This window comes from Lithobates pipiens, unplaced genomic scaffold (assembly GCF_037356315.1).
Source record: "Lithobates pipiens isolate NorthernLeopardFrog02 unplaced genomic scaffold, aLitPip1_a1.2 Scaffold_3, whole genome shotgun sequence".
Lineage (NCBI taxonomy): Eukaryota > Metazoa > Chordata > Amphibia > Anura > Ranidae > Lithobates > Lithobates pipiens.
The window spans coordinates 187,828,257-187,853,798 of NW_027507790.1; the positions used below are offsets into that span (position 1 = coordinate 187,828,257).

Genomic DNA, 25,542 nt, shown 5'->3' on the forward strand with positions numbered 1-25,542 from the left:
CAGTGACAGTGTGTATTTTTAGTGCTGATCACTGTATTAGTGTCATTGTTTCCCACAAAGTATCAAAAGTGTCACAGTCCAGCTATAAGTTACTGATCACCACCATTACTAGTATAAAAAATAATTCTGTACATATCCCATAGCTTGTAGACACCAACGTTTGTGCAAACCAATCGATATACACTTTTTAGGATTTGTTTACCAAAAATATGTAGCAGGATACATATTGGCCTAAATTTTTATTTTTTGTTTTTTATTGGATATGCTTTAGCAGAAAATAAAAAATATTGTTCTTTAACCACTTACAGACCGGACCATTTTGCTGGTCAAAGATCAGACCACTTTTTGCAATTCGGCACTGCGTCGCTTTAACTGACAATTGCGCGGTCGTGCGACGTGGCTCCCAAACAAATTTGACGTCCTTTTTTTCCCACAAATAGAGCTTTCTTTTGGTGGTATTTGATCACCGCTGTGGTTTTTATTTTTTGCGCTATAAACAAAAATAGAGAGACAATTTTGAAAAGAAAAAAGCATTATTTTTTACTTTTTGTCATAATAAATATCCCTCAAAAATATATAAAAATATTTTTTTTTCCTCAGTTTAAGCCGATACGTATTCTTCTACATATTTTTGGTAAAAAAAAATCTCAATAAGCGATTATTGATTGGTTTGCGCAAAAGTTATAGCGTTTACAAAATAGGGATAGTTTTATGGCATTTTTATTAATCATTTTTTATTATTTTTTTTTTACTAGTAATGGCGGCGATCAGCGATTTTTATTGGGACTGCGACATTGCGGCGGACACATCGGACATTTTTGACACATTTTTGGGACCATTGTCATTTATACAGTAATCACTGCTATATAAATGCAGTGATTCCTGTGTAAATGACACTGGCAGTGAAGGGGTTAACCAGTGGGCGGCAGTGTAAGGGTTAAGTGTTCCTAGGGGTGTGTTACTAACTGTGTGGGGGCTGGGCTTTCATTTAGTGAACACTGATCTCTGCTCCAATCACATGGAGCAGAGATCAGCATCACTGGTTGCTAGGCAGAATGGAGAAATGCTGTTTATATGGCATTTCCTCCATTCAGCAGTCCCGTGAGACGATCGCGGGTATGCCCGTGGCGATCGAGTCCGCGGGACCCACGACCGGACTCACGGGGGTTCCCGACCGGCACGCGAGCGCGCCACTGGCAGGGCGGCATTGAAGTTTGGACGTACCTGTACGCCAATATGCCTGCCCGTGCCATTCTGCCGACGTACATCGGCGTGCGCCGGTCGGGAACTGGTTAAAGAAAGTCATTTTTTTTGTTTATTTAGCAAAAAATAAAAAACCCAGTAGTGATCAAATACCATCAAAAGAAACCCCTATTTGTCGAAAAAAAATTCTATAAATTGAATTTGTGTACAGCGTTACATGCCGGCGCAATTGTCAGGTAAAGTAATGCAGTGACAAAAAGCAAAAAATGCCCTGGTCATGAAGGGGAGTAAATCTTCCAGAGCTGAAATGGTTAAGGCTGGCCATACATTATACAATTTTCTTATTCAATTTCCTTTAGATTTACCTTCAACTATGTAGTGCAAGGGCCTGTCTGATTGCATAAAAATTGAACTTGTTTTGGTTTGCCCTCATATTATATGGTTTTGATAAATCTAAGGGAAAATTGTATAATGTATGGCCAGCCATAGTCTTACGCTGTGTACAAATATTATTTAATTGGGTACCAGCTGTAAAGTGTGGAGCTGTGCAATGCAAAACATTAGCTGGAATACTACAGAAATAAGGTTCATACGGTCTGGATATAAATCTACAATGAGTGTTCACAAAGGGGTTAACCTGTCTCATTCTACCACAGTAGATAGCTGGTGGCAACATTGTCAGTCTTTTCTAGGGACATCTGTGTTGTTGAGAATTTCTCTTTCAGAGCTTACAGCAAAGTGTTCTATGTGCTGACAAGCTTGTATTTCACATAAAGCAAGTCAGAAAAGAGAGTTCTTTTGTAAGCAAACAAATTGTCAGTTCAGTAGTATTGTGCCAAGCCACAGAAAAAAAATTCCCATCTCCTTATTTCTAGGCTTACTGGACAGCTGGCAAGCTGAACTGTCCTTATTGCAGGTCCCGACTCGGGGCCTTCAACTTTATCGACGGCACAAAATGCACCTGTGGCCATCTTGGCACCGTACGTCTTTGTAAAAGCAAAATTGATGTAGGTTTTCCAGTAACGGGACCAAACCTGGCATCTGCTCCTCTGTCTACCTTTGCACATGAGAAGGCTTCCAGCAGCAAAACCAGATGTGGGATGATGGAGCCATTCAGAAGGAAGCTGGATCGAGCTTTTCTGACTGTAGACACATACAACCCCCTCTCTGGATTATTAATGGAGGCATTATGTCTTGAAGTGCCAGCATCTAGAAATCAAATAAGACAAGTATTTCTAAAAACCGCATCCCTAAATAAACCTAATTCTGCTATCAGAGAAAGCGGGACAGACCGTGGTGGATATTTAGTTCATCGTAAATCAAAAAGTTTGGACTCGGACGTCAATGAGTTGCCAGAACTGAACGGAAATGTTATGGTGCTACAGATGAGCCAGAGACCATCAAGAGTATCTGTTTTCAGCTCTAGCAGTGCAGCTCAGCCTTCTTCTGGAAATAGATCACTATCAAGGCTGACAGAGTTTTTAGGAAACCCATCAATGGTAACAAATGACCTGATTCATAATAGAACAACGCATGAAGAAACCAACAGTACTGCATTATCAGCATCCGTATCTAATGCCGTACCACCAAGATTAACTCCTAGAGATGTTCTCCAGTCAACAGCAGACTCTACTTCAGCTCAGGTCTTGCACTCTGCACCCACCAGGTTAGCCGGGACAAACCAAAGGTTAACCAAGAGAGAAATAAACAAGCTTAAAAATTTAAGGCGAAAGCAAAGAAAGAGAGAGAAGTGGCTGCTGGAACATAGGCAGGTAAGCCCATTCAAATTGTGTTTGTTGTTAAAAACTATCTAAGTATTTTATTGTTTGCGTCCCTGTAGGAAAAAGTCCATTTGCTTCCTGTCACTGTGACCTCGCAAGAAATGGGGTCACAGATAACACTCCAGAACCTGGCGGAGGCTGTAATACTCCCACTTTCCGTGTGAAAAAAAAAGAACATTTGGTTAGAGCTGGGCTTAAAGCTCAACAATTTGAAAAATCTACATGCAAAAAGGGATGGTGGATCTTGGGAATCCCACTAGTGAACAGAAGTGGCTGTGCTACCTATGTAGGTGGGTAGGTGTCACCAAAACCAATTAGTAGAGGTGCACCGAATGTAAATATAGTGGCTGAAATGGAAAATGCAGGATGCACTTGGAAAAACCCCCGAAAATTACAGTTTTTAAAAAATATATATTTTTATATATACTTGTATAGTATTCAACTTTTTAATTAATTTTATTATATGTAGAATGTTCTTTATCCTAATGCATTCTATGCATTAAGATAACAAACCTTTTGTGTGTAGCAGCCAACCCAGCACCCCCCTAATTACTTACCTGAGCCCCATCTCTCTCCAGCAAGTTGTCCAGGGCACTCCTCCTGATTGGTTGAGACACAACAGCGATGTCATTGGCTTCCGCCGCTGTCAATCAAAGTCAGTCAGCCAATCAGGGGAGAGAGGGGACAGGGCTCCATGTCTGAATGGACACCCAGAGCTGCGACTCGGTTCCAGTGCCCCCATAGGAAGCTTCTGGCTGTGGGGGCATGTGATAGGAGAGAGGGGCCAAGAGGACAGAGGGGCCAACAAGAGGCTGTGTTACATTTATTGGAAATATAGTGACTACCCCTGGAGAAGTGAGCACAGTAAAGCCAACTGGCCAATGAAACCCACAGTAGGCAAAGTGGAGACACTAGGTATTGTCTCTCCTTGAGACAGCCACTAACACAGTGAACTCAGAGCACTATGTAGGCAGTGAAGCATGCTGGGTCCCTAGAAAACATCTACCCTTGCAGTGGGCTCTCCCCTCCACTGCAAGGGTTAAATGCTCAATATGTCTAGAGTGCAGGAATAAGGCGTAAATAATACCTTATTACCTTATTCCAAGCTCGGGATCGACCGAATATTGGTAAGATTGATTATTGCGGGCCGATATCAGCATTTACTGAAAAATCGGTATCGGTCACAAACTAGAACGATATTGCTTCAAGGGGTTTTATCGGGGTGATGCATGCATCATTATTGAGTTGTTTTCGTGACCCATGTGTGTAGGATGATAATGTATGGTATTCCACTGTGCTTTTATATCTTTTGAAACATGTCATGTGATGTATATCTTTTGTCTCAATCCTTTTCCTGCATTTTGGCACTTTGATATTCACCTTTTAATTACTCAGTTAATTCCTTCAATTTACTATGCAAATTGATTTTGGAGTGGAGCTTATATGAGTATAAATGTATTGCCATTTTTATATTCAACATGCTACGACTAAGGCTGTTGCCAAAACGCGTCAACTGTTGCAGAGTCCTACCATTTCCCTGCGTGTTTATATCCATGTGGGAAAGTGAATCTAATGGAAGTGGTTTCATAATTATCAATCAGCTGCTTCACCTGCAGGGCTCTAATGAGGAAAGCTGCTGGGTCTCCATCCCTTTAGACGTGATTTCCTATTGGGAGTATCTCACCAAAATTTATATTTTTGTTGCAGGGGATGCCTGAAATCTGACTTGTATCTTAGGGCAGATTTCTGGAAAAATCTGAGCGGCAATCACAAAAGCAGAAAATTATGTTTCTAGGGGGCGTTCTGTGCACATTCTGTGTACAGAACACCTCCAGGTAGCCATATTACATAGCATTTTACAGAAAATTACAGAGCTGCAGATTGAAAAGATAATTATTAATAACATTCAATTACAATATGACTTGAGTCGCAATCGTATACGCTATATTTTATTTTTTTTATTTGCTATTTTTCCCCCCACAAAAGTGGAGTTACCCTTTAAGAAATAATTTTCAGTGAATTGGTTTCTTCTCCAGAGATCCAGCCAATAACAAAACTTCCTGTTGCAGCCTTAAAATTGGTGGATTGCCAGTTCAGCTGCATATTTAACTGCTTGCCGACCACCGCACACAGATGTATGTTGGCACAATGGCACAGGCAGGCAAATGGGCGTACAGGTACATCCCATTAAGTTTGCCGCCTTTCAGGCACGCGCCCGCAGGTCCCAGGAACTTCTCTGGCGGCCCGCGATTGCGGTGTAGAACAGGGAGATGTAAACCAGGCATTTTCCCGTTGTGCCTTGTGTCATGACAGAGATTCACTGCTCCCTGTGATCGGGATCAGTGATTGCTGTCATGTCCTAGGTAGCCCCCCCCCCCCACAGTTAGAACCACTTCCTGGGACACACATTTTGTGAACCTCGAAAAAGTCACGTGCCAGTGATGTAATACGTAGGAGGAGCTAGTAAACCCCAGTGCTGTGTGAGCAGGAACAGCCAAGTGAGGAGATTGTCTCTGAATATATGCAACTGACCTTTTATTACCCACATGTCCTTTTTAATTTATTTATTTGCGCAATGAGGTATGTCCTTTCTTTTGTTTGAGCAATATCGATCTATGAAGGATTGAAAGCAATCCACCACATGTGAACATCATCAGAGACTACACACCTGATCATTTGGGTATCGTTGTCCTTTTGTGTTTCGTCTTACAAATGAGTGGTATTTTTTCCATGTATCTCCAGAAATCTACAAGCATTTTGGAAGAACAGCAATTTATTTATATTTAGTGTGGTTTACTGGACACACATATATATGATTAATTTATTTATTTTTTATAGGATCACATCTTTTTATTGGATCACTGTGCTATATTAAGGTTGATGGTAGCGCTTTATTATTTTTTTTATATAATATTTTGTGTCACACTGTATTTGCGCAATGGTCTTTCAAATGCAATTTTTAGGAAAAAAAATATACTTCAATGAATTTTTTATTATATAGTGCTGCATAAATTGTTGCCGCTCTATAAATCCTGTATAGTAATAGTATAATAATAATAATAAAAAAAAAAAAAATTAACCAATAACATTAGCCCAATTTTTTTGATATAATGTGAAAGATGATATTACGCCGAGAGAATCGTGATCTTTATTCTAAGCAAAAAAAATTGTGATTCTCATTTTAGCCAGAATCGTGCAGCTCTAATTGCTAGCATAAAATCCGTTTACCTGGTTCCCTACTATTGTCTATTGGCTTCTGTAGTCTAAATTAGTCATTATCAAGCCATAGGCCAGGCGGTTGTAGTGAACCTAAACTTCTTTAAGAGACAAAAGCACCATGTTCATTTATGGGTTCTGTGCTGGGACCAATCCTTTTTAATTTGTCCATATGACCTGGAGGATGGGGTAAACAGTTCAATCTCTGTATTTGTGGAGGATACTAAGCTATGCAAGGCAATAACTTCACCGCAGGATGTGGAAACCTTGCTAGAAGATCTGAATAAATGAATGGGGTGGGAAACTACATGGCAAATGAGGTTCAATGTAGAAAAATGTAAAATAATGCATTTGGGTGGCAAAAATATGAATGTAATCTATAGACTGTGGGAAGAACCTCTGGAGGAATCTAGGATGGAAAGGACCTGGGGGTCCTTGTAGTTGACAGGCTCAGCAATGGCACGGAATGCCAAGCTGCTGCTTACAAAGAAAACAGAATATTGGCATGCATTAAAAAGAAGATTAATGCCAGAGATAAAACGATAATTCTCCTGCTCTACAAGACTCTGGTCCGGCCGCACCTGGAATATGCTGTCAAGTTCTGGGCACCAGTCCCCAGTAAGGATGTACTGGAAATGGAGCAAGTACAAAGAAGGGCAACAAAGCTAATAAAGGGTCTGGAGGATATTAGTTATGAGGAAAGGTTGCGAGCACTGAACTTATTCTCTCTGGAGAAGAGACGCTTGAGAGGGGATATGATTTCAATATACAAATACCGTACTGGTGACCCCACAATAGGGATAAAAGTTTTTTGCGGAAGAGAGTTTAACAAGACTCGTGGCCACTCACTAAAATTAGAAGAAAAGAGGTTTAACCTTAAACTACGTAGAGGGTTTTTTACTGGAAGAGTGACAAGGATGTGGAATTCCCTTCCACAGGTGGTGGTCTCAGAGAGGAGCATCCAAAGTTTAAAAAAACTATTAGATAAGCACCTGAACGACCACAACATATGGGGATATACAATGTAATACTGACATATATAATTACACACATAGGTTGGACTTGATGGACTTGTGTCTTTTTTCAACCTCACCTACTATGTAACTATGCCCAGTATGTATTTGCCCATTGGCCAATACTTTGCAGTGCTATTACAGATTCTGCTCTTGTAGAAAACTGTGGCTTATAGAAAATAATAAATATTTTATGAAAGTCTGAAAGACTTCCAAGGCGACATGTGGGCAGTTTCAGCACCATAGAATTACGCCATTTGTTTATCAAATATTTTCAAGTCATAAAACAAGAATAAATCAGATAATATTGAGTTTTTCTTGCAGTTGTTTGATGATGTAACAACCACTTTGACTCGTTTGGCCCTTTTGAGATAAAGAGGAACCATACACTGAGCTCTTCTCCTGGGCAGAAGAAAGCTGATTGATGACATGAGCTGACTCTGTCTGCTGTGTGACTGTTTTGTGGACAGTGATTTACTGTAAAGATGTTATAAGATCACATCATTTATATTCTGGGTCAGTTGGTCAGTAAAGAATTCTGTAAAGAGTGTCATAGCAGCCTGACCTTCCCCTGAGCAAGGACACCTTCCTGGGCCGTGTATACGCGCTGTTGTACCATATTCTCATACCACGGCATTATGTGTTTTCAGCCATTCCTGGATAAAACACAGCACCTCCTAAACAATGGGAATCTGGATTGTGTTTATGGTATTAACTAAAGGTGCACCAAATGGAATTGACAGTTTTTAACAACAATATAATTTTTTAATATATAATTGTATTATATTCAACTTTTTAATTAATATCACAAATTTAAATTAATATGAATTTATTGCCGGCTATTATCGGCACATTTAGTGCAAGAAAAATGTATCCCTTTAAATTCCATGTATGTCTTTACACTGGTCCGTTGCGCTTCCTTTGTGGTGTACAAAAAGCTTGCTTGCTGCATTTTTAGCAAGTTAAAAAAAATGCACCGAAAGCGCACTTCCCTGTTGAAATGCATGAAAAATGCAGCAAGAACACATCAATAACACACCCATGTTACATTTTTGATGTGGTTTTTGAGTCACATAACCTGTTAAAAACCTACCATACGCACGCTAGAATGGGGGTAAAATTGTGGCTAAATTGCATGCATTTTCGTTACCATGGTACCTTTTTCTCTAATAACAAAATTTTCAGCCGATATGTTTTGACTTTTTGGTACATCATTAGTAGAGGTCGACCGAGATATCGGCCGATATTTGCCGTTTTTTAAATAATCGGCATCGGCCGATCATGCTGATAAAAAGCCGATTTAGAACTACAGCGGGACTTTGAAATGACTTCTGTAATAGAAGTCAGTGTAAGTTGCCATAGAAACACTTTCCTCCTCTCTGGGCAGGCTGCCAAGAAAAGAACAGAAAGATACAATGTTTACACTTCAATGAATGAAATCATCTCCCTGTGTAGAAGTTCTCAGTTTAACCATTTAAAGACTAAATCTTTTCTGACTCTTGTTGCTTACAAGTAAAAATCCTGTATTTTCTGCCAGAAAATCACTTAGACCCCCCAAAAATTATATATATTTTTTTAGCAGAGATCCTGGGGAATAAAATAGCGGTTGTTGCAATATTTTATGTCACACGGCATTTGCACAGAGGTCTTTCAAATGCATTTTTTTGGGGAAAAAAATACACTATTTAAAAAATAAAATAAAAACAGTAAAGTTAGCCCATTTTTTTTTTCGTCCAAATATTTAATATATAGTTTTTTTTTTTTTTTATCTAAATCATACATACAAGTAAACTGATTGGAGGTTTGTTTTGTTTAACCACTTGGGTACCGCGCTATTGCCGAATGACGGCATTAGCGCGGACCTAGATTGCCGGGACTACATCTATTGACGTCGTCCCGGTTACGAGCGGCCTGCGCGCCCCCTGAGGGGCGCGCGCGGCGCGCTCTGTGATCGGCGAGTCCGTGAGACTCGCCTGATCACCGATCCGTGTAAGGGGTCGATCCCGACCCCTTATCACGTGATCAGCTGTCAGCCAATGACAGCTGATCATGTGATAAAACGGAGCCGGTAATCGGCTAGTATTCCTCCTCGCGCTGACAGCGCGAGGAGAAAAAAAAAAAGCCGATCGCCGGCGGCCGTGTTCGGGACATCAGTCCCGATCACGGCCAGCATATCCAGCGGACACCTGCCCCCTGCCAGTGCCCACCTGCCACCCGCAGTGCCATCCTGAAATAAAGTAAGTGCCCCCCTGTCAGTGCCACCCAGCAGTGCCCATAGTGCCCACAGTGCCACCCAGCAGTGCCCACAGTGCCACCCAGCAGTGCCCACAGTGCCACCCAAAATCTGCCTCAAAGGTGCTGCACCCCAGTGCCGCCCATCAGTGCCCAGCAGTGCCGCCCATCAGTGCCCAGCAGTGCCGCCCATCAGTGCCCAGCAGTGCCACCTATCAGAGCCACCTATCAGTGCCACCTATCAGTGCCCATCAGTCCCATCTATCTGTGGTACCTATCAGTGCCCATCCGTGCCACCCATCCGTGCCACTTATCCGTGCCACCCATCCGTGCCATCTTATCTGTGCCCATCTTTGCCCATCAGTGCCGCCTTATCTGTGCCCATCGGTGCCGCCTTATCTGTGCCTATTAGTGCCGCCTTAACTATGCCTATCAGTGCCCACCAGTGCAGCCTATCAGTGCCCACCAATGCAGCCCATCAGTGCCCACCAATGCAGCCCATCAGTGCCCACCAATGCAGCCTATCAGTGCCGCCTAATCAGCGCACTTCAATGAAGGAGAAAAATGACCCGTTTGCAAAATTTTATAACAAACTATTAAAACATGATTTTTTTTTATTTTTTTTTTGCATCTTTTTTTGTTTGTTTAGCAAAAAATAAAACTCCGAGCTGTAACTAAATACCACCAAAAGAAAGCTCTATTTGTGGGAAAAAAATGATAAAAATTTCATTTGGGTACAGTGTTGTATGACCGCGCAATTGTCACTCAAAGTGCATCAGCGCTGAAAGCTGAAAATTGGTCTGGGACTGAGGGGGGTTTAAGTGCCCAGTAAGCAAGTGGTTAATAAATGTTTAAATGTAAGAAATTTTCTGTATCGCTTATGAAGGCTGCTTTCACACTGGAGCGGGCAGGCGTTGATGGTAAAACGCAAGTTTTAGCGGCTCTTTACCATCATTTTAGCGGTGCTATTTGGCTGCTAGTGGGGCACATATAACCCAGCTAGCGGCAAAGGAAGAGGTTAAATGCGCCCATGAAGCACTGCTGCCAAATCGCATTGCATGCGCTTCGGCAGCGGTGCCCATTCATATCAATGGGCAGGAGTGGTGGAGGAGCGGTATACACCACTCCAAACGTGCTGCTTGCAGGACTTTTTTTTTTAAGATCCTGCCAGCGCATCGCCTCAGTGTGAAAGCACTCTGTCTTTCACACAGACTGCAGGGGAGCCATTTTGCAGGCACTTTACAGGCGCTATTTTTAGCCCAAAAGCGCCTGAAAAACGCCCCAGTGGGAAAGGTGTGTTAGATCAAGGGGGATTAAAAAAAAAAAAATAATAAAAAAGGAAAAAATAAATAAATAAAATAAAATCGGCCTAACATATCGGCCCAAAAAAATCGGCATCATATATCGGCTATCGGCCACCATGATTTCTAAATATCGACATCGGCATCGGCCAGAGAAAAACCCATATCGGTCGACCTCTAATCATTAGTATATACTCTATTTAATACATCAGTGTCCAGATAAGCAGCCTTCATCTGAGAGAATGCACATACATTGTACCTAACTACATTAAATGCTCTTAAATGTAACTTATAGGGTTATTTAGTCAATTTAATTTGTGGGGGTTAATACAGCCACTGGATCTGTCATAGGCACAATCAAGAGTGCTGACCATGCCCATCCTTAAAGTCCCCCTCCATTCTTAGAAGCCATACTTTAGCTTCCATCTAGGAATGGAGAAGGTGGACCTTTCATCATTCGCCTGTCATCCATTCATAGAGCGCTTTTTTTGCTGGAAGCTATATTACAGTTTCTATAACTGTAGGATTGAGGCAGAAAGGGCAGGCATAGTGGGCACTTTCGGGGAATGCTCATGACAGGTCCGCTGCAGCAAAAGATTACCACTGCAGGACTATGGGGGCAGAAGACTGACAATCCAGACTAACCCTAGGTTCAAACGTCTGCGTTTTTATTTGGGCCGAGTTTGCACTGGCACAGAAAATGAATGACCTGCTGTGCCTGCATTTCTGCAAAAAAAGTTGCATGCACCTTGTCAAAAACGTGGCTGCATGGAAATTGCATGTTCTTTTTTTTACCATATGATTTCCCTGCGGTTCCCACACCAGCAAAAGTGCAGCGTGCAGAGATGTGTGGGGGTTCCATTCAGAATGAATGGCAGTCACCTGTGTCTCCTAAGAGCAGCATGGTTTGGCTGCAAGTGCGAGAACAGATGCCATTGCCGCGCCCAAAGCCACACCTGATGTAAGCCAAACCTAAGAGAGCAGCCACCATCACATGGAACACTTCTTCTTTTGAGGCTTGGTTCACACCTCTGCATGTGGCTGCGTGTGTGGTAATTGCATCTGTTTCCACACCCGCAACCATCCGCAGCCTAATCGCACTGCTCTTAGGAGACGTGCGGGGCTGTCATTTATTTTGAATCACACCCCCACACATCTCAGCATGCAATATGTTTGCTGGCAATGTGTTTGCGGGTATATCTTTTCATGTGACACCACTGAAGAAATTACACTTTTCTACAATGTAAATTAGTTAGTCTACAGCTTGTATAATTTGCTGTTCCCTTACAATAACTTAACACACAGCTGTTACTGTTTAAACCACTGGCAACAAAAGTGAGTACACCCCTAAGTGAAAATGTCCAAATTGGGCCCAATTAGCCATTTTCCCTCCTCAGTGTCACGTGACTCAGTGTTACAAGGTCTCAGGTGTGTTAAATTTGGTGTTATCGCTATCAGTCTCTCATACTGGTCACTGGAATTTCAACATGGCACCAGAATTGTTGCTCTACATAAAGATGTCTACAAGAAGATTGTCAAGACCCTGAAATTGAGCTGCAGCATGATGGCCAAGACCATACAGCAGTTTAAGAGGACAGGTTCCACTCAGAACAGGCTTTGCCATGGCCGATCAAAGAAGCTAATTGCACGTGCTCAGCATCATATCAGCACCATATTCAGAGGTTGTCTTTGGGAAATAGACATATGAGCGCTGCCAGCATTGCTGCAGAGATTTAAGGGGTGGGGGGTCAGTGCTCAGATCATACGCCGCACACCACATCAAATTGGTCTGCATGGCTGTTGTACCAGAAGGAAGCCTCTTCTAAAGATGATGCACAAGAAAGCTCGCAAACAGTGTGCTAAAGACAAGCAAACTAAGAACATGGATTACTAGAACCATGTCCTGTGGTCTGATGAGACCAAGATAAACTTATTTGGTTCAGATGGTGTAAAGCGTATGTGGCGCAACCAGGTGAGGAGTAGAAAGACAAGTGTGTCTTGCCTACAGTCAAGCATGGTAGTGAAAGTGTCATGGGCTGGGGCTGCATGAGTGCTGCCGGCACTGGAGAGCTACAGTTTGAGGGGAACCATGAATGCCAACATGTACTGTGACATACTGAAGCAGAGCATGATCCCCTCCTTTCGGAGACTGGGTCGCAGGGCAGTATTCTAACATGATAACAACCCCAAACACACCTCCAAGATGACCACTGCCTTGCTAAAAAAGCTGAGGGTGAAGGTGATGGACTGGCCAAGCATGTCTTCAGACCTAAACCCTACTGAGCATCTGTGGGGCATCCTCAAAGGGAAGGTGGAGGAGCGCAAGGTCTCTAACATCCACCAGTTCCGTGATATCGTCATGGAGGAGTAGAAGAGCACTCTAGTGGTAACCTGTGAAGCTCTGGTGAACTCCATGCCCAAGAGGGTTAAGGCTGTGCTGGAAAATAATGGTGACCACATAAAGTATTGACACTTTGGACATTTTCACTTAGGGGTGTACTCACTTTTGTTGCCAGCAGTCTACTCTTTCTTGTTGAGTTATTTTGAGGAGACAGCAAATTTACACTGTTATACAAGCTGTACACTCACTACTTTACATTGTAGCAAAGTGTCATTTCTTCAGTGTTGTCACATGAAAAGATAAAATATTTACAAAAATGTGAGGGGTGTACTCACTTTTGTGAGATACTGTGTGTGTGTGTATATATATATATCTCATGAAAAAAACATTTTGGTATTAAATACATATAATATTTTTTCTCACTTCAGCTTTATGCACGTGTGTTGCAAGAAAGTTTCATACAACAAAAATGACGGATTCCTTGACATTCCTGCAACACCATCATCCTTTATTAGTGTGATCTCCACACTGCACTAGCTCACAGTATAAATGCAAAATCACCTTTTAGTTTTCCTGATCACTTTAGACTGAAGGAAGCTTATTGCTTTTTGTAGGTAATAGTCTGTAGGTAATCAAATTAAATAAGCCCACATGGTTAACTGAGTACATTTTCAGAATAATTGCATTACAAAGCAGTTACTATATTAAAACTCTCCTATAAAATTGTTCTAATTAGGAAATGAAAAATAAAATTAGAGTGTGCTATTAAATAGTGTACTCTGGAGGTTTAGGAAACCAGTCCTGCTGATTTGTGGATTAATGTTGACAGTTTCATTTAAATAACAGTTTATCATGAGTTTATCCTGATTTCATCATGGCATATTTATTTATTAACAGCAGAGGGCAGCAGACTTCATGCTACATACACTGTAAGCACATGCTTTACTCCACCAGCACGGTTGAAATCCCTTTTTAAGTGCATGCAGTACATAGTACCTAGTTATACATACATGTCAATCTATTCTACTTTTAGGTTAACTGTATAGAATATCCTATATATATTAACCTCTTTGTGGCTAGAAGACATTGATGTAATGATGATTTTATCCATTTGTCATGGTTATGCAGTAATCTTTCTCTGTTAGCCTACCTCTCCTCCATGTGTTAATTATGTTGTCATTATGTCATTTTTGTCATGGTCATTTTTTGGTACATAGTAAAGTGCAAAAAGAATGTTCGTTATCATACATCACAGGAATTTATTTTTAGGCCATTGGGTTATGCTCCATTTCCAGGTAATTAGGTGTTGGCAAATAGCAAAGCTGAAACCCAGCCCTGTATAACATCTCCTACTTTCAGCATGCTTTAGTTTGTTGCTAGTGTCTGTAGGTGATGGGCATCTCTCTCCTCTGAAAGGCTTACATTTCTTACTGTGTAGTACAACCTCCGTTTTGCCTGGGGGAAGGTATTTTTCTTCAGGTCACCAGCCATATAGGAAACTCTGTACAAAACAGTACAGGCAGTTCATATGCTTCTGGGACTCTCTAGGCCTCCAGGTGGTGGTACAATTAGAGGCCTCCCCTTCTGACACACTCCAAAAAAAGTTTGTGAGTACCCATGAGCATTACTATTGCTAAGCACAAGGCAGACTTTAGGCACAAGGAATGGGTAGCTGTTCCCTCCACAAGTGTTGCCCGTTTTTTGTCTACCTGGCTCTTTTAGAGTCATCTTTAGCATCAGGGTTCTCCCTGACTTGTTCTGGGGCACATTTCTACATTTGTCTCAAAGGAGGAATTATCAGTCACAATGTCCACTAGAAGGCTTAACATTGTTTAAGCCTTCTAAGGCTCGGCTAAGAAGAGTTATTTTCATCCTTTCCAGGTATCAGGTACCACGCAAAAACTTGGTGACCTGTTTTGTGAATGGAACTGTACTCCCAGGCCCTCCAAGGTGGCCAATAAACCCTCTTCCCAATGCAGGGCTGGAACCCCCTCTTAGCTACCCATTTGCTTGTAAAACTATTTGTTGTCTTTCCTATCAGCAGTGAAAATGTGTTTTCATCCATGCAGTGGGAGTGGCCGAAGAAGTATTTTGGCAGCCTTACACCGGGTACACACGATCGGATTTTCCGACAACAAATGTTGGATGTGAGCTTGTAGGTGGAAAGTCCAACCGTGTGTATGCTTCATCGGACATTTGTTGTCGGACTTTCCACCAACAAATGTTGGCTAGCAGGTTCTCAAAATTTCCGCCAACAAATGTTTGTTGTCAGATATTCCAATCCTGTGTACACAAGTCTGTCACACAAAAGTCAACGCATGCTCGGAATCAAGTACAAGCCGGAAGCGCTCAGTCTTGTAAAACTAGCGTTCGTAATGGAGATATCACGTATGTCTTGTACGTCACTATGTTCGTAATTGTTGGCCAACATTTGTGTGACCGTGTGTATGCAAGACAAGTTGGAGCCAACACCCTTTGAACAAAAATCCACGGGTTTTGTTGTCAGAAAGTCTGATCGTGTGTATGGGGCATAAGAATTCATGTATGGGTGATGCATATTTAATAAGCTAAATCTCTAATAAAATTGAATTGTACCCTCACCTTATAACACATGCTATTGGATGCTTCAGTGATTGTTTTGGTACCTGTAACCATTGATTTCCTATGGATACTCAACGTGCATTCAACTATCAAAGACCATACCCTCCTGACCCAATGCAATGCAACACGGAATGTGTTTTCTAATGCATGTAGCTGCAGTCTCTCCTCCTCTCCCCCTCCTCCCTGCGCCCGCTGTCACTTTTTGAAAATAATGTGGCTGTGCAAACAGCCGTATCATTCATTCACAGTTTCCTGTGAATGCACAAACTACAACTAATGGCCGATGGCTTGTAGTTCTGAATGAGCCGTCAGGGCGCTAATCAGCACGCTCGTAGTTTGTTGACAAACCCTGCAGCTTGCAAACAGTCTACCTGTAAGGAGGTACGGGCTGAAAGCTGCAAAGCATGTCTGCAGGAGTCTGGCATTGCATCCCTGATCCACTGATCAGGGGTGCAGTGCTTTCTAGGCTAGTAAAATTCGGATCCCCAGCCTTTCTCTGAGGGGCGCAGCTTGTACGTTTTTAAGTATAAATGCAAACCACATGTTTGCAGGGAGGGGCCCAGCAGTCAGGAACGATGGTGGTGTGCACCCGGCTGTGCACGAAAAATTAAGGCCTGGGGGTGTTGGCAGAGGAGGAGGTTGGGGAAGCTCACTGCTCCTTGCTGCAGCTGGGTATCTTCTCACGCCTGCCAAGACATAGCTAACTCACCTGTACCTGGTGTGCTGCAAATTCCTCCACAGACATCATCTGGAGGAGGAGCTGCAGGACTGGTGAGATCTAAGGGATTGGTAAACCCGAGGTATGGGGGAGGAGGGTGTGATCAGAGTAGAGGGATCTAGAGAGGTGTAATCAGACTGGGGGTATCTGGGAGGGTGGGTGTCATAGTTATGCAGTGATGTTTGTCTGTCAGCTTACCCTCTATGTGTTTCTTAAGAGGCCAGCCACTTCCACCTGGTGGTTTTTATAACCTCTCCTCTAAGCATGGCTCCACCCCAGACCCTATCAAGGAACCTGTGCACTGCAAGCCAGCGGTGCTGATCAACCATTGTGTGTCTGGCTTCCTGGTTCCTGCTTGCCGTGTGCTCTACTTTTGTCTCTGTTACCCACCTTGGCATGTTCTCGACTATTCCTGTCTGCTTGTGACCTTGTCCTTTTGGTGTGTCCCCGACTATCCCTGTCTGCCTGTGACCCTGAACCTTTGGAGTGTACTCCCTTTACTATCCTTTTTGTTCCAGCCTGCTGTTTCCTTCTCCTATAGTCTACCATGAGCTGAGAGACTCTAGGGGCCGCGACCTGGAGCCAGACTGCAGCGCAGTCCATCCTCACCACTAGAGGCTCTGGTGAACACCTGCTGGCTCTTAGACTCCGCACCCTGGGGAATCTATGCTCTAGCTCCCACTGGGATCTGTGTTAGTGAACCAATAGACCTGCTTCCTGAATCTCCCTGGGTACAATCTTCAGCGGTCAGTCCTAGGGTCCACTACCCTAGCGGTGCACTTTCGACAACTACGGAGTGCATCTGTCACCTGGTCTCAGATGGCCTGACAGTGGGTTTCTGGGGGGTATGATCAGAGTGGGAGTATCGAGGGAGGTGTGAAAAAAGTAGGAAGTATCTGGGGTGTGATCTGGGAGTTTGTTTATGGTGGGAACCCAGCCATTGGAAGTTTTTTATTTATTTATTTTATGTTTATTTTGACTTGACTGCTATCACAACCCCTATATATTCTGCAGGTGACACATACTTTTTATGGTGAAATTAGAGGTCTAATAGACCCCAATGTGTCCCCTGCCCTTCACACAATCTAACCAAGCACAGACCCCCCTGGTTAGAAGTGTCCCCTGGCTGTGCTGGCCAGGAAAGGGTGCATCTGAAACCAGAAGTGACACCATTTCCGGTTTCACTGTTTGCAAGTGAGATTGAAGCATGGATTTGTCTTGTTCTTACTGCACTCTCTCTCCCCCAGCCGGTGGATGTTTTTCCGGGCTCCGGTGAGTGGAGGACAGCACTAGAACCATGGGAGGAGGGGGGCGGCACCGGTGGGAGGGGTATGGTGCTTCCCGCGGCTGGCTCTGTGAAAGCGATCGCATCACTTTCACTCTGAAGCCGAGAGCCGGCTCTACAAAACCCACACAGGAGCGGCCAACAGCTTCTGATTAAAGGTTCTCACTTTGCACATGCATAGTACATCCAAAAAGCTCAATTTGGTTAAGTTAGAACAAGTACATTTTTTAAGTGCAACTCCAGCAAAAAAATAATTTTTATGTTTTGGATAGCATAGGGAAGAGTTAAATGGCCATGCAGTGATGTGGGATTGTGGACAGGTCCGCCCGACAGTGGGTGGCAGCATGCAGTGAGCAGCAAGATGGCCACCTGACAGTTTCCGGGACCAGCATGACGTCATGCTGCCTCCATTCTTAAGTATGAGTCGTATGTCTGCCTGTATATTGCCACAGCATCCAAAATGCATGGGCTGTGTCATGGTTATGCAATAGAGTTCGTCTGCTTACCTGTCTCCATGTGTTCATCTCTAGAGACCAGCCGACCCTCACCTGACTGCCTTTGTAATCCATCCTCTGGCATGGCTCCACCCTAGCTCCTATCAGACAACTCTATATTAACCTGTGCACTGCAGGCCAACCCTGCTGATCAACCTTTGTGTGTTAGCTTCCTGTTACCTGCCGTGTGCTCTGCTGTTATTCCGTTACCGACGTTGGCGTGTCCCTGACTATTCCTGTCTGCTTGTGGCCCCGACCTTGGCTTTGTCCCTCACCATCCCTATCCTCCTGTTGCCTACTGTGGGTGTGAGCTGGGGGACCCTGGGGGAAGCGACCTGGAGCCAGTTGCAGCCAAGTCCATCCTCACCACTCGAGGTTCTGGTGAACACCTGCTGGCTCTTAGACTCCGCACAAAAAAGAGAGAATACAAAGAAGGGGAAGGCGCACTGACCTAGTGCATTACCATAAAACAGCTTTATTTAAAATTGAATCAAATAGCAAAATGGCTACTCACAAACGAGTATTGATCACAGGCAAAATCAATACAATAAATCCATCGCACCAAACGTTTGGCGACTCCAGACCAGATGTCCGAGGAATTTGATGAGTACCTCTACGGAAATGGCTAACGCGTTTCGGGAGTGACCCCCTTTCTTCAGAGCCAAAGAGGGCTATGGTCTCTCGAGACCATAGCCCTCTTTGGCTCTGAAGAAAGGGGGTCACTCCCGAAACGCGTTAGCCATTTCCGTAGAGGTACTCATCAAATTCCTCGGACATCTGGTCTGGAGTCGCCAAACGTTTGGTGCGATGGATTTATTGTATTGATTTTGCCTGTGATCAATACTCGTTTGTGAGTAGCCATTTTGCTATTTGATTCAATTTTAAATAAAGCTGTTTTATGGTAATGCACTAGGTCAGTGCGCCTTCCCCTTCTTTGTATTCTCTCTTTTTAGTATTTGAACACCCAATGTTCTAAAGGAGGGCTGCAAGACGTAGTGACTACACCATTTTCAAACTGTCTATATCACATCTAAAGACCAAGAAACCAGAGCGCAGGAGAATTTGCTGTCTTAGACTCCGCACCCCAGGGAATCTTATGCTCTAACCCCGGTGGGATCCATCTTGGTGTTCTGGCAGCCCTGCCTTCCTATCACCTTGACCCCCGTCCGCAGCAGTCAGCTGTAGGGTCCACAACCTTGCGGTGCACTCCTGATCCCTATGGTGTGCATCTGTCACCTGGCCTCAAGGTGACCTGACAGGCTGTCTTAACAAAGGGAGCTTTTGCACAGGAAAGCATGTTGTATTTACTATTAACCCAATGCATAGTGTAAAGAGACATCTTATTTCGAATTGCTAAAGCGTATCAAATGCTAATTGCTTACTATGGCCTTCCTGAAATGAAACCTACAATGCTTCTGATTTGACTAAGGTGTGGAAAGTACAAGCTGTATAAAGTAATTGACACTTTTCAATCTTGGAAGCATTGATGGGAAAAGCCACTCCTTAATGCACTGTTTCAACTGCATTAAAAATGCCATTATTGATTGTGGCACTTAAAATTGTTTTTAATTATTAATTGTGTTGTCCTTGCCAGGGAAAATGTTCTAACTGAAAGGCTTAATGGAATCTGAGGAAGTTCATTAGATTACTGAGTTTATCGGCAATATGACTGATGTCACCTGATCAAAAACAGTATTTGTGACGTGTACAACAGTAATATATACCTTGTCCCAGGCAAACCTCTATAATCCACCTGTATTTCTACAGGTGTCCTATGTAAATGGAGGAATCCTATGTGTTTACGCCTATATTTACTATGTGTGAAAATGACTGTATTTTTGGACTGTATAAGCTTTGGCCCTGTGTGACAGTCACTTGGCAGGCAATGTTTTAGTGCCATCTTGAAGAGTAAGCCACAAAAGTGATGTTAAAGGAATAGTTCACCTTTACCACAAAACTGCCCATGTAGATGAGGGGCAGCTGTAGATAAAAGCAAACTGTGCAGCTCTGACTAAAGTTGAATAATGTCCTTGCTATAGGTGTAGGCCTGACTGGAATACTCCCAGGACATTGCAAAGTGAGGCCTAGTCATCACTGCGCAACTCCACCATCACAGGAGTGAGCTCTCCAATGCTGAGCTCATAGCTACTGCATCATAGGAAAAAGCGTATGGGGTTTCAATCAGGGAAAGAGCTCACTCCTGTGATGGTGGAGGTGAGCAGTGATAGCTAGGCCTCACTTAGAAACTTCCTGGGAGTACTTGGCAAAATATCCTGGGAGTATTCCAGTCAGGCATCATAAGGTATGTAAATGGCCTACACCTACAGCAAGGGTATTATTCATCTTTAGTCAGAGCTGCATGGTTTGTTTTAATCTACAAACAACCATTACCTGCATAGGCACGTTTTATTGTAAAGGTGAACTATCTTTTTAAAGCGGGGCTCCACTGCCTAAAACATTTTTTTTTTGGTACAATGACATAGATGATGTTATGTAAAATTATAACTCACTTGTTCCCTTTTTTTGTTTTTAAGATGTCCGTTTTTGCTTTAAAAATGTACTTTTAAATCTTCTTATAGTTGGTTCTCATGTTGCCTGTGGACATGTGAAGCCCACAGGCATCCTCTTCCGCTGATCGACCAGCATGCACTGCGCGTTGTATCCCCGAATTTGCACATGCGCAGTAACTTTCATTAGAAGCGCCGTCAACAGCTCGGGGCGGCGCCGTCTGAAGTCCTGCCCCATTGTGATGGCAATGGAGCTGAGCCAGGCCACCGCACTGTCTCCTGGGAACAATGACACAAGCTCCCAGGAGCCAGTGCGGCTCTAAGGAAATGACGAAATAGCCGCAATATCCACGCCCATATCCAAAGACTACACATACAGGAAGCACAGAAGATTATAATCACAACTAAGGTACAGTGGCAAAAAAAAGTTCAGTTTTTACATTATGACATGAAGTCAATTGTATAGATCTAATGTGTTAAAATCGGGTGGAGCTCCGCTTTAACCACTTCCCGACCAGCGCACGACGATGTACGTCGACAGAATGGCACGGGCAGGCATATTGGCGTACATGTACGTCCAATATTCGTTGCCGCCGTGCCATCGGGAGCGCGCCGCCGGCGGCGCGCTCCCGCGCTGGTCGGGACCCCCGTGAGTCCGGTCGCGGGACCCGCGGACTCGATCGCCGCGGGCATCCCCGCGATCGTCTCACGGAGCGGCCGAATGGAGGAAATGCTGTATAAACAACATTTTCCCATTCTGCCTAGCAACTAGTGACGCTGATCTCTGCTCCATGTGATTGGAGCAGAGATCAGTGTACACTAAATGACAGCCCAACCCCCCCACAGTTAGTAACACACCCCTAGGAACACTTAACCCCTACACTGCCACCCACTGGTTAACCCTTTCACTGCCAGTGTCATTTACACAGGAATCACTGCATTTATATAGCAGTGATTACTGTATAAATGACAATGGTCCCAAAAATGTGTCAAAAATGTCCGATGGGTCCCCCACAATGTCGCAGTCACAATAAAAATCGCAGATCGCCGCCATTACTAGTAAAAAAAAAAAATAATAAAAAATTATTAATAAAAATGCTATAAAACTATCCCTATTTTGTAAACGCTATAACTTTTGCGCAAACCAATCAATAATCGCTTATTGCGATTTTTTTTACCAAAAATATGTAGAAGAATACGTATCGGCCTAAACTGAGGGAAAAAAATGTTTTTTTATATATTTTTGGGGGATATTTATTATTACAAAAAGTAAAAAATAATGCGTTTTTTTTCAAAATTATCGCTCTATTTTTGTTTATAGCGCAAAAAATAAAAACCGCAGGGGTGATCAAATACCACCAAAAGAAAGCTCTATTTGTGGGAAAAAAAGGACGTTCATTTTGTTTGGGAGCCACGTCGCACGACCGCGCAATTGTCAGTTAAAGCGACGCAGTGCCGAATCGCAAAAAGTGGTCTGGTCTTTGACCAGCAAATTGGTCCGGTCTGAAAGTGGTTAAAGTAAACTTGTGCTTTACCTATTCAGGGCAAAACAACAGGTTCTCCTTAGTGCTGCCCTTCCCACCCCTTCCCTCCCCATATTGCTTCCTTTCATTTTCCCCACCGCTTTTTTCTGCCAAAGGAAGTGAGGAAAGAAGCTTACCCAGGGTTTAGTATTCTTCCCTCGCTCACATGTGATCATGCTGAGCCAATCACAAAGCATTGGTCTTGTCATTTAAAAGGAAGAGAAGTAAGTCATATGCTCCCCCATAACCGAATCACTATTTATTTGTTTGCTCTTGGTGGGGAATCAAACATTTGCTGATAGGGAGGAAGTGGTGGTTAACTTTCTAGATACAGAAGGCAGAGACTACTAGCATACCTGTGGAGATGGTCGGAAACTGGCACATCCTACAGGTGTGGTTGAAGGCTGCAGGAAACCTCTAAAGACTGGTATAATGTTACTTTGGTCTGCAAAAGATCACTGCTATTACAGCACAACCAATGCTCTTACAATTGTCTACTGCGGCCTAGTAAGTAACAAAAGGCTGCATGCAGCCCTTGGACCACAGGTTGGACAGGTAAAAATGTTGCTTTGCTCTGAATGGGCAAAGTACGGGCACAGGTTCGGTTTAAGGAAACCACATACCTAAGCTGGTATTTTATACCAGCTTAGGCGGGGTAGTGAAGAAATAACACTATCAGCCACCAAATAGAGCTTTAAAGTCAAAGTGCAGGTTTCCTGTCACTTTAGTTTTTTTTAGGCCAAATTAACTCTTTCCTTTACTATGTTATTCAGGTGTTGTCAACGCGCTGTATCAAACTGCAGTAGCATCAGCTATATACAGTATGCACCTCTGTGTTCCGCAGCAGTACGAGCAACTTCTTCTATGTGGCTGGAAGAAAATAGAATCAGTATTTTTCAGCCATATAGAAGAAGCCTTGTATTTTATCAATCAATATAAGGCTTCCTCTTATTGGCTGAGGTGGAAATGGTGACATCATCCACCCACCTCTCCACTTCAGCAAATCAGATGGAGCTAGTACCAAATAAATTAGTAAATAGTTAATTTTAGACAGTGGGGCACAAACAAACTTTATAAAGTGACAGGAAACCTGGACTTCAGCTTTAGTTCACATTGACTTTATTCAATTTCTGTTTGTAGGTCAGTGAGACGACCTTATAAAGGTCCACCTTGAATGAGAAGTACATCCAAAGCTTGTTTGGCTGTACTTCTCCTGTGGATCACAGGAGTACAGTTCTTTCGACACTCCCATGACCTGTTTTCAGCAGACAGCATGCTAAAGATGTTACGGAGCTGGTCCAGGCTCAGGGAAAGATCACAACCATATGCTCGGAATTCACCCACATGACTGGACCGGCACTTAGCTCTGCTGGCTGCTCCGTCACCTCCACAGCCCAGCGCACCAGTGAGCGTGAGGGGTGGGAGGAGGCAGCACAGTGAGCAGTGACTGACAGTCACCAGCTTTCTGCTCAGGGAGCTGTGAGAACTGAGAGATCAGCGGTGCTTGATCGCTCAGTTCTGAGCCTTAGAGCTGGCGGGGGACAGATGTAGCATCAGAACAATGCTGCATCCACCTAGGTAAGTATGATTCTAAAATAAAAACAAATCCCAGACTTCTCTTTTAACAAATAAATGTATTTCATTAAAACTCACTTAACGAAGAATTTTAATGATTGGTATAAATGACACCTGTTTTCTTTTTAATCCTCTGGGATGTTTTATATTGGTATAATTGTATGTAATATATAATTCATATAAATTCTAAACTCATTTAATTCAATTATGTGTTCATTAAAAGATATTGAAATGTGTTTTTAAAAAAAATACTTTAATTTGATTAAAAATACATGAAAGTAAAATGTATTTTATGTTGAAGTAGGAGAGATTAAGCTATTGAACTAACTTAATGCTACCAAATTAGAATAAGCACGCTGCTGTGTATCCAAATTTTTAAAGCATTAGAATACATGGTAATGTTCTAAAAGCTACTTAAAATGAATTCCAGACAAAATTTAAATCTATGTAACTTGATGTTCTGAATCTAAGGAAGCTACTGTCAACACTGAGAAGACTCCCCATACTAAAGGAGATTTGGGATCGTACACAGCAGGTGCTGACAGGTGCCAGCACAGAAGTGGGTGGAGACAAAGAGGTGCAGGCACCAGAGCAGAGTAGATGGGTGACACTCAGGAAGGGTGAAGGGGAAAGTGCCAGGAAGGCTGGTTCTGGGCTGGAACATCCCAATATGTATCCATTGTTGAGTGATATTGGGGAAACCAGTCAGGGACCAGCATTGCTGGAGCAGAGTGACGCCCCTAGCTGCCAGGGGTGAAACTCCTCCAGTGAGGGCTGGGGTAAGGAAAGACAGATTCTCATGGTAGGGCACTTAATTATTAGAAGGACAGAGAGGGAAATCTGTCATAAAGACCTGAAGCGCTGAACTATATGTTGTTTACCGGGCGCTTGGGTTCGGCACGTCACGGATCTAGTGGACAGATTACTGGGAGGGGCTGGGCAAGAACCAGCTGTCATGGTGCATGTTGCCACCAATGACAAAATCAGAGGAAGATGGAGTGTTCTAAAAAACGATTTCAGGGCATTGAGCAATAGGACCTCCAAGGTAGTATTCTCAAAAATAATACTGGTACCTCGGGCCACACCAGAAAGGCAGAGGGAGATCAGGGAAGTTAAAAAGTGGCTGAGGAGCTGGTGAAGAAAGGAGGGGTTCGGGATCCTGGACAACTGGGCTGACTTTTCAGTCGGTTACCGGCTCTTTAGCAGGGACGGACTGCACCTAAATGGGGAGGGTGCAGCTAAGCTGGGAGTGAAGATGGGGGAAAAGTTAAAGGGGCCTTTAAACTAAGCGATGGTGGGAGGGTCTAGATGTAGAGATAGCCAGCATGGAACAAATTTTCAGAGGGTAGTATTGGGGGCATTAGTGGTGGGGTGACTAGAGTACCTGTCAGGGAAGGCAGGTCCTTAATGCAAACAGAGGTTCACGGCGTACGTGTATGCACACTAGCACATTGACGCATTGGTGCACGCACAATTACACTAGCACATTGGCACATTAGTGTACGCGCATGCGCAACCGCGCATCAATGCGCGCGCTCACCACCAGTGCTGGGGCCAGGTGAGCTATTTAAACAGGGCCTCTGCATAGACTCATTGCTGTTTGGCCTGCAGCTTCTGTGTGACTTCCTGATTCCGTGTGATCTCTGACCTGTGCTTGTCTGCTTCATACCTTGATCCTGATTGATCTTCTGGTACCGACCAGGCGTGTGACCTGACTATCCTGCTGTTTACCATCTATGTCTGATCTGCCTG

General features: G+C 43.4%; 1 protein-coding gene across 5 annotated transcripts in view; it reads left to right on the forward strand.

Moving 5' to 3' along the window:
- RNF180 (ring finger protein 180) overlaps positions 1–25,542 on the forward strand; it is a 141,841-nt gene that overhangs the window by 30,184 nt on the left and 86,115 nt on the right. For all 5 annotated transcript variants that reach the window (XM_077462623.1, XM_077462625.1, XM_077462622.1 and 2 more), the window contains exon 4: positions 2,079–2,975. In XM_077462623.1, the coding sequence (XP_077318749.1) occupies positions 2,079–2,975 (897 nt within the window). The remainder of the gene's footprint in view (positions 1–2,078; positions 2,976–25,542) is intronic.